Source organism: Tachypleus tridentatus, chromosome 10, assembly GCF_004210375.1.
Source record: "Tachypleus tridentatus isolate NWPU-2018 chromosome 10, ASM421037v1, whole genome shotgun sequence".
NCBI lineage: Eukaryota > Metazoa > Arthropoda > Merostomata > Xiphosura > Limulidae > Tachypleus > Tachypleus tridentatus.
In genome coordinates, this window is record NC_134834.1 from 178,594,687 (window position 1) to 178,615,921 (window position 21,235).

At 32.7% G+C, this 21,235-nt stretch overlaps 1 protein-coding gene across 1 annotated transcript in view; it reads right to left on the bottom strand.

Annotated features, from left to right (window-relative positions):
- Positions 1-4,156: 4,156 nt before the first annotated feature.
- Positions 4,157-21,235, bottom strand: part of LOC143231025 (uncharacterized) — a 35,753-nt gene continuing 18,674 nt past the window's right edge. Inside the window, exons 5-10 of the mRNA XM_076465495.1 lie at positions 17,165-17,294; positions 15,779-15,992; positions 11,697-11,769; positions 9,399-9,517; positions 7,277-7,468; positions 4,157-5,690 (exon numbers count right to left, since the gene is read on the bottom strand). Of these exons, the coding sequence (XP_076321610.1) occupies positions 4,422-5,690; positions 7,277-7,468; positions 9,399-9,517; positions 11,697-11,769; positions 15,779-15,992; positions 17,165-17,294 (1,997 nt within the window). The 3' untranslated portion in view covers positions 4,157-4,421. The remainder of the gene's footprint in view (positions 5,691-7,276; positions 7,469-9,398; positions 9,518-11,696; positions 11,770-15,778; positions 15,993-17,164; positions 17,295-21,235) is intronic.

Below are 21,235 nucleotides of genomic sequence, written 5' to 3' on the forward strand. Positions count from 1 at the left end.
CTTAGACTCGACTATATCTGCCAACAATGTCACTTTGTCAGTAGAAACAATATTGTATTTGACTACAACATATAGTAACCAAACTAAAACCTTGTCTACAATTGCAGACAATTTAAATATGGCAGCATTTAACCAATTATCAGGCATAAATGAGGTCAGAGTTGAACAGGTTGGCATAACTGTGTTTATGCCTATACCCTTCAAAAAGGCGACACATGACCTGTGTTCACCTGAGCTTGTGGCTTTGAGTTTGCAGTCCATCAAGCAAACACTCATAACTCAATAGCACAGGCATGCAGCTCATACTGTGGGGTAAGAATGATACCACCATGCAGTAGCCTGTCACTTACTTAAATGCCTTTTGTGAATTCTAATGTGAATTATGTGATGAAAGATTTAAAATTAAATCAAGGCTTTCACAACATAACCAACATCAGCATCCTAATACAAGAAGTGCCAAATGCATCCTATCTCAAGAAGTCAGGATGCTGTTAGAGTGCTCCTGCTAGGAAAAACTCCCAAAGAAGTCCCTGACAAGCACCATGATCTCTGCAAGGTACAGACTTCTGGCAAATATGATTCACCTACCATCTTAAGTCATAGAGGTGGCGTTGAAAAGATCATTCAGTTTGAGGAGCTAAACTAGGAAAGGATACCCTATCTCCCTGACCCTGGTTATAAAATTTGTTTGTACCTAAATCAGCCAAGGGACTAAGAGAGACTCACAGAACCAGAAAGGTAGGAGATTGAAATAGTGACAACAGAATGGATAATCAATCTAGTTCATACACAAAAGTTTTGGAATTGTGAGAGAACAACAAAACCAGTGACAGAAAGCACACCACCTGTACAAAGACTGTACAAAAGGGTTCTCAAACATTATAAACAGTTTCAGAAAATATATGACCTCCAGCAAAAGTGCCTGGCTGAGGAAATACTTGACAGCCAAAATGCCATGAGGCAGGCACTTCTGGGCATGTAGAAAGGTGGAGCTAGTCCTAATAAGATCTCTTTTCCATTCCTATTCAAATGTCTAAAATGTGGTATTGATGTTTCCTTGACAAGCATGTTCACCCTATGATAATTTTCAGGTTGCATTCCTAAATGCATGAAGACTAATAGCTCAGTGCTGATTCCAAAAGGAAAGAGTGATCTTCAAAACATCAAAAACTGGAGACCAAACACAATTTTATCTAATGTGTTATGGCTGTATTCCAGAATATTGGCACAACAGCTCTAGCAGATGATGAGAATCAATCCCCAACAGAATGCTTCATCCCTCTGCTGTAGGATTTTGCTAGATAGGGCCAGTGGGAATCTCGTTAATCCATTGATGTGCACTACTAATTAGGAGACATTTTGGCTGCCTTAAGAGAGTCAGGATTTCTTAACTAATATATATATACGACTGTGGAGGTCCTCAGCATAGGAAACCTCTCAAACAACAATGTCTCTGTCAAATGTCAGGGTTGCACATCAGTCCACAGTTCATTTGAATCTTGGAAGATATGTATAGAGGAAGCTTGATGTCCTTTCATGTAGGTTCACAGTTTACTTACCCATCAATCTAATGAAAAGCATCAAGCAAGGTGACCCTATACTCTAGCATTGATTTGGATACTCTTCTGTGTCAACTAGAAGAGTAAGGAAAAAAAAATCATGTCTGGTAAAAGGCAGGTCTGTGTCTCCACCCCAGCATTTGTGCTGATGATATGGTGCTCCTGGCTAAAGACCATGCCAGCCTCCAGTCAATGTTGGACATAGTTGACAAATTCTGCTCAGGTAACAACCTTGGTGTTAACATATCCTTCACTGTTAACTGCCTGGCACAGATAGTCAAAGTTGAGATACTCCCAATGGTTGGCCCTAAGCAAACATTCAGGAACCCAGGAGGTAACTTTTGTCTGCAGACTAGGGTAAGCAGTGAACCTGCCAAACTCATCCTGGAGAGATGAATCACTCGAATAACGGACATTCCCCTCAAACCACATTAGAGGGTTGAGATACTTTGTAAACATGCCATGCCCAAGCTAGTATACTAACTCAAGCAGAGCAAACTGAATTTAAATGAATTGAGAGAATTAAAAAGGATGCCACATGTTGGCATCCCTTACCAGCCTGCTCAACCAACATTCTACTATATTCCCATCATTGTGATGGAGGATTGACAATCAAAAAACTAAATTCTCTTGCCTCTTCATTATTTAAAGATCATAACTTATTTAAGGCTCATACACTCAACCAACCCAGTAACATCTTACTTGGCAGAAGATGGTTTGTTGTGAACCATTGAGGGTATTGCTCAAAAGGCTGGACTTCTGATCCCTATAACTGACCAGCAATCTGGTATGTATTATTCCAAATGGGGAGATATGGAAAGGAAAAATGAGAAAGGCTTAACATCTACCAATCACTGTTTACCTAAACCAACTGGCACGAAAGCCCACCACTGGGTGAAGTTTCTAACACTAAGAACTAATGTATACATGACCATGGATGCCTTCAGCAAAGGAAACCTCTTAAACAACAAGGTCTCTGCTAAATGTCAGGACTGCACATCAATGAGGGAAACCATAAGCCATCTATGTGGTCGATACCCTAATCTGAAGCCTATGAGAATAGAGGATCACGACAAGATCTGTGAACATTTGATCACGAAGGCAAGTCACAAAAGATGGAAGGTTCTTCAAGAACCAACCCTTGAGACTGACACTAGTGAGCATCGCATCCTGATCTTATCTTCCATTGTGATGCTAAAACATTGGCTGTTAACATGATGGTTCATTAAGAGCTCACAATAGATCACTGAAAGACACTTATGCATCTAAAGTGCCTCAATATGAAAGTTCAGCTTCACAGATACAACAGTTAACAGGAGCATCTTCTATTGTATTTCACAGTCTTCCAATAGGTACCCATGGTGTGTGGGTGCCTAAAAATATGAATGTGCTGGCAGACTTAGATATCACGTCCAAGTACTTTGATGAACTTCTCAGCTGACATGCCATTTTCTACATCTTGGACCTACTGTAAAAGTCAAATAACGAAAACAACGTCCAGATATATTAAGTAATGGTAGAATTTGTCCACAATTTTTGGGCACTCCCACTAATTATCAGTATGATTTCTCTTTGCCAACATGATGGTAAACAAGATATCCCCACTTCATGCATAAAGCACCAGGCACCTGTCAGTAACAATTGACCCTAATGTAAAATTGGGTAATTGAAAATAATGATAGTCAAATGCCTCATCATTTAATTAGTAATGTTCATGAATGAATTAATAAGATTCCCACTGTTCCTACCTATTATCTAGTGAAACCACAGCCAAGAGAATGAATGGGCTTGGAGAAATCAGCTAGGAAAGAAAACCCTGTTGAGCTTGGTAAAAGCTTCGCCACAATCAAGATATTGTGCTGAAACTACATACATCACAAGAAAATACCATTTGTGTGCAAACTGGATGTCTATAAAACAAAGTATTCACTCATATGCCCAAGACGATATTCCAGTTCCAACACAAAAAACAAAATTCATATTAAATTATTTGCAGACAACTGCCATACATATTATGTTTTTGGGTTGTTCAGATAACCCTTCATAAGTTGTCATCAGTGCACAGTTGGATATTCAAAAAAAAAAAAACTGACTTCAGCATATCAATAAAAGGAATCCTTCAGTGGAAGTTACAATGCACAGCAAGATTCCCTAATCAGGTTCTTCACAGGAAGCATCACTGATAGTAGAATGACAGGTTGTAGGGCCTGGGTCTCTAATCCTTGTATCATTACCATTTTGTGAACACTCCTATGTACTCTATATCCACATGTTAAAGAACACCACAAAGTAAGTAATATTTTGATGATTAGCAATCCAACATTCATGTTCCACTCTAAGGAAAATATCAATCTTATCAAATACACATTTCAATTTCCTTTGTTGAAAATTTTATTAGTGTTTTATCCATTTTTGGACCTATTATACTTAAAAGTTATCTAAATATGATATCATGATTTTCGATCCTTTCAGTTTCAAGAAGTAATACTTTTAATATTACAGTGTTTCCATTTCACCTTCAAAATTGTGGGAAATTTCCTCCCTTATTTAGAAATAAATTGTACAAACTTCGTAAAATCAACATCTATCATCGTATGAAAAAGAAAACATGGGGAAAATGTTTAATCATTTTTTTTTAAAAATACAACAGAATAAAACCCTGAATATTTTATGTGATGAAGTAATTACAATACTCAGATTTCAAAATGCAGTGTAACATCAAATAGCCTAAAACACAAAGCAATATACCTTGAAAGCTACATACAGTACATGAAAACCAATTAAAATAGATTTTAAGGAAACACACTGTTAAAAGTAAAATAACTATTGTACATTTATTTCTGTATTAAAGTTAATTATTTTCTACAAATCATTCTCTTCTGCATTATCATCTTCCTGACTGCATCTTTTACGATATTTTCTGGATGAATGAATACTCTGTTCATACCTTTTAAAACTTACCAAATGTTGTTGACTGGAATTAGAAGCTTCCTGCATATTTACACCATTTACACAACAGGGATACTTATGACTTGGTTCTTCAGTAGATATTCTATTATGTTCAGCTTTGTTTATACCATTTATACTACCAGAGAAATTCTGATGAAGCTCCTCATTTTGTAGCTTGGTATTTGTATGATCATTTAAACAAACAGAATGTTCTTCAGATGATTGCATATCTTCAGATAAGTTAAGTAATGAGTTAGTGTTTTGTAAAGAGAGTCCTGTACAATGCTTAGATGTGCTCTGTTGAGTCTCAACATGTGATAATGTTAAATCATTATCATAACAATGGAGTGGTGAAGGGTCTAACAGTGGTGCAGGCAGTTTTAAGGCAGAATTAACATTACTCAAAACACTATTTCCTTCACTAGAATACAACAGATTTGACAAATGGTTACTCGATACATCTGCTAAAGCATTGCTAAAAGAGCCATTGTCAGTAGGGTTGATGCAACAGGATTCTCTACCAGGTAAGTTAGCAATGTTTGAGTGACTCTCTTTATTAGAATCTGAACTGGAATCACTATCTGACAAATCTTGAAGAATTCTTGCTCTTCTCTTCCTAAGCTTCTTTCTCTTATCTTTTTTATCTAATACTTTCTGAACATCCTGCAGCACTGAATCAAGAACTTTACGGGCTCTAGCATGGCCTTGTTCAGTCTTCGATGTTTTACCTGTAATGGAGTCTTTAGGAAGAGTGCCTGAACACTTTGTACTTTTACTAATGTTCCTAAGGCGTTTTTTTGTTTTTCTTAAAGATGCTCTGGCAGTCCGTAGAAAATGATCATGTCTTTTATGAGCTATCAGTTGAGAAATTGGATTCTCGAAATTATCAGAGTTAACATCATTCCACACTTCATTTTCATCATTCAAGTTTGTTAAAGTACTTTCTGCTCTACTAGCCAATGTACTGAGGTAGAATTTGGTTTGAGGACTGAGACTTCCATCTGTGTGGTAACTACCTTCATCTTTTTCTTCATCTGAAGATGAGGACAAGGAAGACGACAACAAAATAGAACTTTTAGAGTTTGATGAATCTGACTGAAGTTCAAAACAGGCAGCCAAGAGCTCAGTATTTGTGGTCTGGTCACTAGAATCAGAGGTGTATCCTTTAATATCTCGCTGAACCTAAGAAGGTTTAAAAGAAAATGTTTAATATTGTGTTCAGTTCTTATTTTTCATTCTTAATCGAGCAAAATATGATGAGATAGCTTTCAGAAGTTAGTGTTTTCTTGTTAAACTCTATAAAAAAACAACAAAGTATTAGTAATCAATTAGTGCAAGTTTCATTGCAAATATATACTGTACTACAGGAAGTAACCTCCAATTGTTACAAGCCAGTTACCACAAAGGTTGCCTGCTTTCATTGCAAATGATCATTTGTTGTGTCTAGGTGTTCAACCATGTGTATTATTAGTTTGGAAATTGTTCCACATTCTAATGACAGACACTTGTAACCAATATACAACTGTCTGTGGTGATTGACCAACTTCCATATAGTAAAATAATCAATGCATTACAGAAAAATTCAAAATACTGAACACTTTCATCTTCATGCAACATATATAATAGTTTGTAATTTAAGAATTACTGTGACACTGATACGTGTTGCATACATCATAATGGTTTGAATTAACAAACTAAATTAAAATATCATTTCAAGTAAGCCTCCAAATGTTAAATGTAGTCCAAATTTCTGAAACTTTAACTAGTAACAACAGTTAAGTTACTGAATATTTGTAGTTCATACATCTGTGTTAACATTTCTGTCATATGCTTGTACTTAAAATTATCAGTAGTCACTCATACATAAGATGCAAATCTGAGGATAGTAAGGAAAACCTCTCAAATTCTGTGATGAAATGACGTATTGAATGTAAAAAATATTCAAGAGTTTGACCATAAAAAAAAAACTGAAAAAAGTTGCCCAACTTTTCCAGTTTGACAAAATAAATTTTAGCTATAAGGAAAACGTTTTACAACTTTTATTTTTATTTATAATGAAAACTGTTTATATTTTTTATGATTATATATGTAGACACACACATGTACACTTTCAATTATTGAAAATGCACAATTTAAATATATTCAAGACGTACCATGACACTTTTTTTTAATTAATATGACTTTAATTATAAATGTACATTTAGTGCAAAGTTCTCACTTTAGAATTTATGCTGTCTGGCAACTAGCAGTGTTATGGTTACGTGTAAGCTTAAGAATTGATTGACGTTGTAACAACTATTTTGTTAATTAGTATTAGAAAACCACAATTGCTTCTTACAATTAAAAACAAATACTACATTTATTTTTATTGAGAATAAAGTCCCATGGAAGTCATGTAGCCAGTACTGAAATTACTGACAGAATTAACATATCACTTTTCTTTAGTTCTTTTTTCATTGTATTAGTATTTTAACAACTAAAGACAATGGAAAAAAACAGTTATTGCAATAAATACTGTTTGTTTTTTTAAGAGACAAGGATTTAAATTACAGTGTACAAGTCTTTAAACTAAAATATTTTTTCTACAATTAATACAAAAATAGACCTTTTACACAAAATGATGCAGTTTCCTGAACAACAAAAGAACCTACAATAAAACTTTAACTCATAAATGTTTATAAACCAACATGAGTGAAAATAAATGAGAGTACCATTATGAATTTGTTAACCATACAAGTGTTTTAGTAACAAAATAACTGACAACCCACCAATGAATCAAAGAAAGCCATCATGCGTGGATCCTCCTTCACGGATTGATGACTGTAGTCATGTGTCATGAACTGTCCACTCTCCAGAATTAGGTCAATATATTCCTCATGTGAATAGACTCTGCGAGGTGATATTTCTCCATAGTTTTCCAAACTTCCTAACCAGTCCGGAAGCGAAAACATACTCCATAACTAGGAGTAAAAGTTTTATTACTGAAATATAGTTTTGAACCACTTACTACACAAACAAACAAACAAAAAGGTAAATTAAACTAGACAACCTACTGCCATACTACCACATACTTCCAATAAATAGCAAATAGAGTATTTCAAACACACCTTTTATGTTTACCAATTAGCACACAGACATTTACAATTTGTACATGTTTGGTAATATTCACCTATGATCAGGCACCAATGTTGCATACTTAAAATCAGTGTTGATAAAAACCAAAAATCTATCATCCTCACATCTGAAAAATCTGTTTCCAAAACATTTTTATTGTATAGCATACATCATGGTTTAAGATTCTCTACCATAACATGTCCCACACACTTAATAGGAAAGAATGTGTCTGTAGTTAAGCACAAAACTACACAATGAGCCCTTCGTGTTGTGGCATCTATGGGTAACAAAACCTGTTTTTTAACATTATGGGCCTTCAGACTCACCACTGAGCCACTAGGGGAATGATGGGAATGAAATATGACAAACATATATGCCATTCCATTTTGATAAAACTCTCTTGTACAATGATGGAAGTTGTATTCTCATCTACAAGACTTGAGTCAGGGAAAATTTCACCAGCATGTGGTAGTGCATAGGGTTGTAAGATAAAGTTCCTATAATGTATAGAATTAAATGGTAAAATTTTATAAGATGATGTAAAAATTTAAAACATCCACTTATGTGCTTACTCTTGTTGTACCATATTTCCAACATCCTTGTGTGTGTTGTGTATAATGGGAAAATTAAACTGACTCTGAATTTCATTTCCACACAAGTATACACTTGTTACTTAATTTCATGGAGCAGCTCAACTAATCTTTACAAACATACTGTTCACATGTCATTTATCTACTATACATGGTCTTGACAATATTGCAGACAAGCTGTTTTGTACTTTATTGAGAGTAAAATGCACTACACTGGAAATCAACCATACAGACCAAATATGGAAAGTCTGTTTTAAACTATTTGACACTGCATGCAACTGTGAACACTTCACCCAGTTTCAGAGCAGGTACTGCACAACAGCTGCTAGCCAAGTCATACAAGTCACCTGCTCCTGTTATGGATATTAATGATCTGTTATCCATACATTCAGACACTTGCAGTCCATGTTCCAAAAGCATGCCACAATTAATTGTTTTCCATTTGTTTGACAGCTCACCACTATTTCTTTGAGATAAATTCATGGTTTACAAAGAAGCTGAAACCTTTAATCTCCACTTTTCATATAACAAGCAACTCTGTTAATAGATAAACTTCTGTATGACTAGACAGTCTCTACTAAATACTTATACCTACAAATTGTAAGATGGACAGTTAAAGGAAGAGCAACAACTGAATTCTGTAATAATTTGTCTTTGTTCAAAGTACTGTTATATAAGGTATTTGTCTTAAATTAAAATTTCTATCAAACTTATGACTAAATTTTTTGCTTCTTTCAATAATAATACTAATTTTCAGGTAAAGAAACTATATTTTCAACAAATTTCTTCATGATAAATGAAAACTAGTATGCAAATAAATTAGTTGTTAACTTTATGAAATTATAAAATCAAGTGGATTTCATCTTAAACTATGTTTGGTTGAAAATTGCATATGATACTAAAACAGCATGAAATTCACATTCAGTATTGAAATAGTTTTACATTGGTTCCATTGAACAAAGAAATATGAAAACCTTTAGCTTTCTTCATTTTTATTGAAATCTATAATTTCAACTGTATTTCTCTTGAACTTACATTGAAGACAAACAATATGACAGAATAAATTTCTTGTTACTGCTTAAAGTCCAAAAAATTATAATAACCATGTCTGCCAATATCAGCTGCAAAATTCTACAGCATTACTGTAAGCAAATCTCAATTTTAAATGTTTCATCCATGAACTTACCTTAATTATCTTCTCCACTCCAGATGAAACTATCAGAGACCTCAGCATGTTGTATCGTACCTGATTTACTATAGAACGATGACCACGAAGTACCAGATGAGCTTTGTTAACCCAAACACCTAAAATCAAAACCTAAATAAGTTGAAATCATGCTTCCTGGAGAGGTTACCTGCTTTAACCACTCACATCACTTTATAGTAGTGTGTTATCTGTCAGCAACACTAAAATGACATTGCAATTTGTACTGTCATGATGTCAGTAAAACCATGACGTAAAAGCCGTGTTTTAGTAATTTGATAAGAAAAAAAATTACACGTGCTACACGACCAAGTGTTGAAACAATGTGAATAGACTTGTTGCCTTTAATCTTAGTTCTACAGGCTAACAAGTTTAACAAGCCCATTTTGTTTAAATGTTAGCTTGTATATAATATTAGCTACATAAAAGTAGAAAACCTGAGTTGAAAAAAAAATTGCATAAGATTTCTCTGAAAGAAAGCATTTAAGCACAACAGGCTAGTACTTGGAACAAATATATATCAGCATTTTCATGTTGATTTGGTCAGACAGCAATTAATATGTTTCTAACTATTTAAAGCTTACAGCTGAAAATATTGATTACTAATAAAACACTATCTATAATTTTAAAAAATCCTAAAATGCAAAAAGTTGTTTTAATCATCTGGTTTATCAACTATATAAAGTTACAAAACTGATATGAACAGTTGAATCCTGCTAAACCCTTCATGGTCAAATTAAATTGCATAGCAAGCTGTTTTAATTTTTTTTCCCCATTAAACAAACATGTAGGAAGGACTTGCCAATAACATATTTTAGCTTTAATTTGAATTTTAGGTTTAGCAAAATATGGTCAGAAAATCTTATTTTTGACATCTCTATTGAACCTCACTTTCTGGTCCCAGTTATTTTACTTTTTACATTAAGGCCAACACCTTCTATTTTTTAAAATGAGTAAACAGTAAGATATCTATAATATAATTACTGCTACTGCACTTACTTAAATTCAATGACACATTAAAGAAATTTTAATGCTTGTCCAGGAAAATTATTTGTTGAAAATTTTAAAAATTAAGCTACACAACTAAGTTTTTACATAATATTAATTTTACTTGTACAATGATTTTTATTGTTATATAAGCTTTAGACTACTATAGAACTCATTTATTCACACAGAGAAAGATATTTTTCTGATTACTGCAATTTTTTTACACCAATACACTAGATTAATGGTTCCCAACCTTTACCACCACCAAGGAATGGTTTTATTATATTTTCCTTGTGAAAGCCAAATTTTTGAAAGATTCCATCTACCCAACAAACTGTTTTTGTTAACTAATAGTTAACTTCTTTTCCCATTTTCCACTATCAAATAAAATACTTATATAACTCAGCATGCAATTAAATGTATTTGTTTAATGAGATGGTATTACCTTCAAGGACCACAGATTTAGATCCACTACACTAGATAAACTTATAATTTTCCTATATTGAAAATGTGTTTCTAATAGGTACTTCCCTCCAATCAAAATTAGCTATTCTCATCTAGTCCTGCCCTCTATATGTTTTTGTCTTTATAATGCTTGCCACAAGCCCTCAGCTCCCTGTATTGGAATGATTCCAACATAACTCTCATTTAAATCTTGCATCACTTCTCCACCAATAGAAATGTGAGACAACACAGGAGACTCAAACTACAAGCCTCTACCAAACTTTCAATTCAAGTTTTGGCAAAAGTAGGGAGGAAGGGTGGGAATTGCAAGTGCAGTACCAATCAAAATTACATTTTTAGTACAGGAAAATTACTACTTCCAATAAGGTATTTCCCTCCTCTCACAAGATTAGCTAGAATCCCACAATGATTAGGTGGCAAAATTGGTGTGAGAGAATAACTAGAAGTGAAATAAATGAAGACCACTAAAGACAAACATGAAATATTAAACAAACAAAAAGAAACATATCCAAGCACAAGCACTGCCAAACAAGAAATGATAGTTTGAAAGAAGTACATATATAGAGTCACTTGTCACAAGAGTATGTCACACTCTTCATGGTTAAGTAACCCATGATTATTTTCTCGAGACATATGTTGGAATCACTCACTTCAAAAAGAGTAAAAGGCTTGTGGTGTGCATTAAAAAAAAAGCATATATAAGATAGTACTGGACAAAAATACCTAATCTTTTGAGAAGAGGGAAGTACCCTATCAGAATTGCTCCTATGTGCTGTTTGATGTTTAAACAAAATCACTATTGATAACAAAATGATACTAGTGCCTTACTCTTTTTAAGCTCTATATCATCAGGAATCTTCCAAATATAAAGCCTGAAATCATCAGATCCTGAAAGAATATACTGTAAAATAAAAAAACAAAAACACAAGAATTATACTTTTAATCTTCAATTGAAATAACAACCAAATAGTTAAATATATTTTTGAATCAAAAAACAAACAATATTTGTGTAATCCTCAGCACATTAAGACAGAAAATAAACAGAATGAGCCTGGAGTCAGGAAATTGGATGAAGAACTGCTGTAGTTCACCATAAATTTCAGAACCACTACTATGGAGAAATAACAGTATCAGTAAACCTTTCTAACAAAGGTATCAAAGCTAAGGTTTCGCCTGCTACAACATCATAATAAAATTGTAGTAAGAAAATGGAATATTAAAAAACTGAATTTCAAAACATGGTATATTTAAATTTTAAATTACTATTTACCTTCTCTTTTAAAAACAGTACTGAATAATACACAGAAAACCATGTTTTTTACTCTAACTACATAAATAAGTCTTCATTTGATCTTGAATTCTAAAGTGTTATAATATAAATTAACATTCAAATAGTTTTCCATTGAAAATTATAAATATGATGCCACAGTCTACAAGCATATTAAAGGTTAACAAGTATTGAAAACATTAAAAAATTACCATTTATACTTGATGAACTGAAAATCTCATGAACACTTACATTAACCTGTGTACACAAGCTCCTGTAAACATGTTTACAGAATTTTAATTTTTACTGAATATATCAACTGTGCCTTTCTTGAACTACATATTAAACAATGTCATTGTAATGGCTAGGTTTATAGACTAATTTTATTCCATGTTTAGTTAGACAACTGGATTCAGCTACCTTACATATAATACATACCAGTTGTCTGTGCAGCACTACAATAACAGGTTTTTGGAGTTGAAAAACACTGTAGGGTATATTTTGATAGAAAAATATATAAACATACACACATAATATAAATTTCTCAGTATTTTTTAGGTTGAATAAGAATACTATATTTAATATATGCAAGTAAAATGAAATGTTCCCTTTGTCAGTGAAAACTTGTGCAAGGATCCAAACTATATACATTGCTAACCCTCATGTGGAGAAAGTGTTCATCAGCCAAAGAAACAAACAAATGATTACGACTAGAGAAAATACAAAGACAAGTTTGAATCTGTTTTTCTTGCATGTCAAAATAATACTATAAAACTTGTATTTGAATCAATTTCACGTAACTTCCCTTAAGAATAACTTAATTCTGCTTTCTATATACTTGTTTCTTGGTTACAATTAAACAGTATTCCTATTTTTCATGTGTAAATTGAAAGAAAGCAGATACAAAGATTCTATTATTTAGAGCTGTACTTCAAATAAGTAGTAAGGTTGTATAAGTCCAACTTGATTGCATTTTCATGTCCAATGCTACCTCTAGCAAGAAGAATAAATTCCATCAATTATTTCTCTGTACATATACACAGCTCATTGTTACTGTTCAACTTTCACTTCAGTACAAACTTTGTTCATCTACAAAGCAATCACCTAATTTTAAGTTCTACAATTATATTCCAGGTACCATAGTACCCTTGAAACTACTTCCTCTTTCATTGATTGCATACAACTTCATGGCTATACCATTACTACCCAAACTTCCTTTGTATATATATAAAAACTTCTTGGAGAATAGCAAGATGAATTTTAGACCACACATCCTGACAAACTTCCACACACACTCTTAACTGTACATAGTAGAAAACCGTTTCAAAAACACGCCTACAGGGACAAAATGAAAAACAATCTGCTGAAACATCTGGAAACTTGACAGGTAAGTTGGTTGAATAAGATTGTTGTAATTCCACTTTTCAACTATCCTCCTTGTATAAAACATTTATTGATTTTCAGATGTGGTTTTATAAGCTAGTGAACACATCTTCAAAGCCATGTTTTAATATGATAATGAAGATATATTCAGCCTTGTTATAATACTTTTGGTCAGCAGATTCTCTTCCGTAGTCAGCTATTTTGGTTGGCATGGGGTATTGCTTAGAGTCTGTTCATGTCTTATACACTCTGCTATACAAATATATATTTGAATGAAATATATATGTATGCCATCTTATTCTCTTCAAGATGCACAATGAATTAGGGAGAGGGGTGCACTTTATATTTACTTGCTTTTGAATATCCCAAGAAGAATCCTAACAAGAGTTCTGAGGAATAAGGCAATGTGTCCACTCTGAACTTTTTTTTTTTTGGCTACAAGTTTTAATATTTAAATATTTAAAAGCAATTAACATTTGATTTGTTTTAAATCAGATCATTCTTGTTCTATATTTAAATACCATTGTGTTGAATTTCATATCACATTAGTTTTCTCACATCTTAATATGCAAATGAAAGTATCCCAGAGTAACAAATTACAAAAAAAGCCAAAAATGTCTTAGAACAAAACACTTAAATACTACAACCAGTTTTAATTATATCATGTGAAGAAATGAAATTAACAAAAAATATCTAGAAACAATTCAACCATGAAGCATTTAAATAGGAATGTAAATCATTAACAAGAACATAGCAGTTAAGTTTTACAAGATGTACAAGATTGAATGTAATACCTCCTAATGAATAAATACAAAGATCAGGTGAAAATATCTCAAAACAGTTACATAATGTTATCATCTATAAATAAATGAAGGGGATTAAGTATGGGTGGAATTCCAATATTTAAATCAAAACAAAAATTTTAATCCATTCATCCTAAACCATTTCTTCTTCTTTTGTACTTTGTGTCTGTGTATTAGAAAGCACCAAAAAATCTGTGTGTGTGTGTGTGTGTGTGTGTTACTTCTACATCTAATAATAATAGCTAATTTTACTGATAATTCTACACTTTGTTTTGTTTAAGGTACAATCTAATTAGATGGCATTGGTTAACATTAATTCATCACAAATTTCCAATAAATAAACCAGGCTTCTGAAAATAAAATTTTTTGGTCCCATACTTATTTCAGTCATGACATTTTTCCTGCCTGTTTTAATCACATGAGCAAGCTTTCTGATCCTTCAAAATAAAACAAGTAGAATACTTTTTCTAACAGTGATATTTTCTTAACTGAAAATACATAATACATAAAATACATATTACTAATCTAAGACACTAACACTAAATTTTAGAGTTCCCAACTTATCAGCTTCAAAACAAAATCATACTCAGTAGACACTGTTAACATTATTACCTTTTTGCTCACAATTCTGATAAAAATCAATCCATTGTTCAACCTTTGGACCTAAATAATCATTACATAGCTATTTTGTTTTAATTTAATAGCTGAATCCTATTAATTTAGCTTTCCAAAAACAGTTCTAAATTTCATTTTATCACACCTACATCTTCTAAAATTTCAAGTAAAGTTGTAAATCTCATCAAAAAGAAATTATAATTACTTCCCCATTTGTCTATATCAGAAATTTAGTCAACTGTCAAACTGTGCCAAAGTTTTGTCTTTACTCAATTAATTCTGCTTTTGGCCCTTAAGCTAATTTGGATAACAAATCACATTTGAAAAATGTCAGTAAGTTATATTTTTTCCTATCAGTTACAGGCAAATTACACCTTTCATTAAAATCAAATATAAACATACAGAATATTACAATATTACAACAAACATCAAAATCCAACATGCATTTATGATCTCATTTCAGGTAGTGTTATTATGTAACTGACTTATCAAACTTTTTATACAGTTGATTTACACCTCAATTTTTACAGTTAAAGAATCTTTTTCAAAAAATAAATGTTAAGAAACTTCAATTTTTGTATTTCATTACACTACCTCTATCCAAGTATTCCTCCAGTTTTACATAATATGAAACAAAAAATATTAAACAGGTTGAAATAAAGGTAATAAGTCAGTGAATTGGTAAAATTTTAATACAGTTGAGTGAAAAATAATTAGGTACATTAAACAAAGCATTAAGAATAATATAATAGAATGTTGAATGAATAAATATAATATAAAAAAGGGCTGAAATATGAATGAAACACTGAACAAAGAATTTTAACCCATAAAGAAAACAGCACCTGATCATTGTCACCTCCAAAGCAACAGCTTTTCATTGTACAGGAGTTGTAGTAACCTGGGTGGTCAAATTCAGCAACTGGATAAGAAGAATGCAAATTACAGATAACAGGGGGCAGACGTCGTCGCAGAGCAACTAATCGAGTCCCTGAACAATTGAATCGAACACTCATAGCACTCTGTGCAGACAAGGACCCTCCATATCGCAGTAAGACACTAGAAAAGTAACAAAACATATTTTTAAGGCCAACCCAATCACACAGATGTTGACAGAAAATTAACTTTAACGATGTAAGCTGTTAAATAAATTTCCAGGAAAAAATAACACTTCCTAAGCACAAGTATATTTATTTATGGTTTAGTCAATTTAAATCATTTTTTCTCAAAAATATATTTGCAATAAATACTATAATGTACATTAAAGTAGACTTAAACATTTTAATCTTCTTCTGTTTCTAAATTTCTGTAGTTACAAATTCTTGTACAACTACAGCAACAGAAAACAGTTTTGTAATCAGAACTTTAAAGTATTAGTACTTGAAATACATTTAAACTTACTTAAAAGCCTCAACTTCAAAAACACTTTCCACTTTTAAAATTAAAAAAATTATCAAGTTTGTTAGTTACTCAAATTAAACACCTTTGATTGACTAATAAAAAAAACAAATATTAAAATACATTTAGTAATGCCTCAAAATCACATTTTGCTTTTTTACTTGAGTGTTCAGTATATTTCATTTATTCAGTCTTCCATGTTTCAACTTGTTCATGTCTTGAAATCACTTGCTTTTCCTAGTGTTTTAAAGTTTAAAAACTTGTACATATTTGCAACACATTACAACCAAGTATTTACATCAGAGCAGAACTGTTTCTCTGGCAACCAGCAGATTACACCTTGCCCATTGGCAGATTTCATCCAGCTCCATGAGCAATGGAAAGACCACTTTATTCAAATTAAACAAAAAGTATTTCATATTTAAAGAGACAACGTATTATTCATGTTATTCTCATACTTCTATTCTGTCATAAGATGAAACATCTGTGGAATGATAGATGTATATTATATGTTCAGATATTCAAACAGAATCAAATCCACAAGTGAATTGTTTATAGCAGTCCAATTATCTACTGGCTTGATGATTCACAGCCCTGCATTAATGCAACACGAGTCTGTGGCTTTGGCTTTACACACTACAGTAACATGCAATATACAAGATGTTACAAATATTATAAGTTGAGTTAATACTGAAAAATGTGTGTGTGTGTGTGTTATAAAGAATTTCAAATTTGCTTGTGAATGTAAGTAAATATGGACTGTTTATAATGATTACATTACAAAAAAACAACCTAAAGAAAAATATAAAGAAATAATGGTTAAACTAGCTTACGTCCGAGGTTTTCTGATATCCCACAAACCAATTCCTTCTTTAGAATTAGCAGTAGCCAGTAACCTCGGCTCCACTGGGTTGTACATAACAGCATGGAATGCTGATGTATAGTTAGCAAGCACGAAAGGTTCTAGAATAAACAACAAAATTACAAGAGAGACAAAAGTTTTCTTCCTCAGCATAAAATCATAGAGAATGATTACACCAATCCTTGTATTACTTACTACTGTATTCCTACAAAAAAGAAAAACAACAAATAATCTTTCAGAACTATAAATCTCTTACTAGGTAATGAAAAATTCACCCACTAGAAAGATATACAACATACAGGGTGAGCAAGAAGTCTAGGCACCCCAACTTCAAACAAAGGTAATTCATATGAAATAAAGGACTTGTCACATATTGACATCTCATACTTGCACAGACTCACCAAAGACTCGATTAATAAAAGTGATATATAATGATACGTCTCCATTTGCGATATGACAACCTCCTTAGCATATTAGAAGTGACCTTAGCAAAACTTAATTTTTGTTTAAAAGTATATGTTGTTTCATATTGTTTCTTAATCACTCAAAACTAAAACAAAAAATCTAAATTGTTAACATGAGACTTAATTAAAGGGGGGCACCCATGCCAAAGACTTTCTGCCCACCTTGTATATAAGTAAAGAAAGATCACTTTAAAATATCACTGAACTTATCAATAATTGCTCATATTACCCAAGATATCCTAAAACAATTCTGATTATTCAACAGCATATAAAATGATATTAATATTCAAATATGTTAATATTATCCACAATGGTACCTTGTATGTTCAACATTACAATGACTAGAGAAAAACTTTATTAATTGAAAGTATATTTCGAGTAAATTATTACTGGTAGTCAGGTGCTTAGTTTTATACTTAAATAGCAGTATACACTTATTACTAATTTAAACCAGCAATGGAGCATTTAATAAATTAAAAAAAAAATGTAAATGAAGTAAGTTATTTGTTCTGTTAAGTCATGTTTATAACAATATTGTAAGATGTTGAGTTACATGTAATACCACTACATCATTTTCTAAAATAACCACTTTCAGCTTTTTGTCATTTCATTTTCTAATAAAAACATGGTTCAAGATATTAACTTGGATTTTTTTATTTATATTACACGCAAACCGATTGAAAACTTGTTGAACACTGTCTGGATCAAGTTTTAAACAAAAATTAAATTATTAATTAGCCCAACATAAAAAGTTATCTTTGAGAACAGAAAATGTAATTTTTTTTTTTTATTAGTTGATGATAGTTTTATTTTCTTCTATAGACCTGTCATTCTCCATCATTTTTTAATTGTGCCTTCAGTACTTCATCATTTTTTTCTTCCGTGAATGTGGAAATCTCACATTCTTAATCTTCAGGATATTCCAACTCACCAAGAACTTCACCAGTCAAAGTGAACAAGCCTATTCAGACCTACAGCAATTCAAACTTACCATTAAATTGTTTGATCAAAGTTAAACACACCTGTTCATGTGCTTGGCTTCCAATGATTCAGAGTTAAAATGAAGTTACTCCAAAGTGAAACACACCACTTGATGTGCTTAGCCTCTAGTAATTCAAATTCACCATAAAATTCTTCAATCAAAGTGGAACACACCTGTTTATGTGCTTGGCTTCCAATGATTTAAAGTCAATATGAAATTAATCCAAAGTAAAACATACCACTTGATGTGCTTGGTCTCTTGTGATTCAAGCACCCCACAAAGTTCTTTGATAAATTGTTTAGGCAGAGTATTTATGATAGAACTTTGTAGAATGGACAGCAACTGCCTGTTGTGGAGACACAGGTTGTTAGTCAAAGTGAAATATACCTATTCATGTGTTTGTCTTCCAGCATTTCAGGCTCAACATAAAGCTGTTGAATCAAAGTGTTACATGCCTATTCGTGTGCTTGGTCTCCAATAATACAGATGTACTATGAAGTGGAATATGCCTATTCATATGTTTAGTCTCTATTGATACAGATCACTATGAAGAGGACCAACCAACATGCACTTGACCTCTAGTCTGATTTTCACAAGCAGAAGCTTATAGACTGTGAGCTAAATGTATCAGCACGACACTTTTTTTGGAAGTGTGGTAATCTCGGGTAAAACAGATTTTCCTCAAAAGTGGATAAGTAAGGTATTCAAAATAACAGGATTGATTGATTGATTTAGTGTTTTATGGCACAAAGCAGCTAGGCTATCTGTGCCAAATGTCCAGTAAAAAGGTAAAAATAAATTAAATGTAGTAAAATACATAAAAGGAAATGAAGATAAAACAAAACATCATTGAAAAACAGTAAAAGCAAAAAACCAATACTGACATCTAGTCAACAATGTTAAGAGAAAAAGCAGAGTAAGAAAAGTTGTAAAGGACTTTCTCTAACAAAATGGTAATGATCATAACCTGCCAGGAAGACAAACAGGTAAGTTCAAGAACCACCATCAGTCACCTGAAGTTGGCCTTTCCAGTCCTGGTTCCGGGTTATGTTGTCATAACAGCCATTATCAAAAGGTAAAATAAGAAAAGTGTTAAAAGACATGTAGCAAAATGGTAATAAAAATTAGCCAAATGTCCTGTAAAAAGGTAAAAGTAAAGTAAATGTAGTAAAATTCGTAAAAGAAATGAAGGTAAAAACAAAACAACAATTAAAAACAGAAACTTTCATAAAACCAATATTGACATTCAGTCTACAAAGTTGTAAAGGACTTCCTGTAGCAGAATGGTAATGATCATAACCCGCCAGGAAGACTAACAGGTAAGTACAAGAACCACCGTCAGTCATATGAAGTTGCTCTTTCCAGTCCTGGTTCTGGGTTATGTGTCATTATGGCCAGTACCAAAAGGTAAAGTCATAAAAGTGTTAAAAGACATGCAACAAAATTGTAATAACAACTCACCAGGACGACTAACGGGTAGTTCAAACAGCAGCATTAGTCACCTGAAGTTGGTCTTTCCAGTCCTGGTGTCGAGTTATTTATTGTTCTGGCCATTTTCTAATGTCAAACTGAACTAGAGATATTGAAACTCTGATAAAAGAACCACAATTAAAAAGGTGTAATGAATAAATATCAAACACTTGAATGAGATTAAAAAGCTTAATGGCCATTAAAAAACTAAAAACTTTATCAAGGTGGACAGTGTCACCATCACCAATAACACTGTCTAATGTTACAGATAAACCTTGGGAAAAAACATGTTTAAAATATTGCCGTCGTTGAGAATTGTAATGATGGCAAGAAAGTAAAATGTGGCTGATAGTGATTTGAGTGTTACACAAACTACACATTGGTGCATCAGTTCCAGATAAGATAAAACAATGAGTTAAAAAACTGTGACCAATGCGTAGTCTAGTTAGAACAACTTCCTCCTTCCGAACTTTACGAAAGCTAGATGGCCAAAGCCCAACATAGGGTTTTATTTGAAAAAGCTTGTTGTCGCATTGCTCACTCCAAGTCGACTGCCAGTTGAATACAGGACCATAGTCCATGTACGGAATAGGCACAGTGGTGATAGTGCCAGAGCAGATAGATTTAGCTGCCATGTCTGCAAGCACATTCCCGTGAATACCAACATGGTCTGGTATCCAGAAAAACTGGACAGAAATAGATGTTAATGAGAAATGGGCCAGTCGGTTTTGAATATCAGCGAGAACAGGGTGCGAGCCAACATGAAGTGATTCCAAGGCCAGCAGAGAACTGAGAGAGTCAGTATAAATAGTGCAGTTGGAGTACTGCTCAGCTCCAATATGATCCAGGGCAAGAGATATTACTTACAGTTCAGCAGTGAACACAAAAGCTGTAGAGGGGATTCTGCATGCATCCTCCGAACCGCAACAAAGCATAGCAGAGCCCACAGAATTACCTGATTTGGAACCATCCGTATAAATTGGAATGAAATGATTGTTCAAAAGATGTGCAATAATTAAAAGACGGTAATTCCAATCGGGAGTATCTGTCTTTTTCAGATGACTTAAAGAAAGGTCACATTTGGGGGCTGTAATAAGCCATGGGGAGATGGGCTGACCAGTGGATT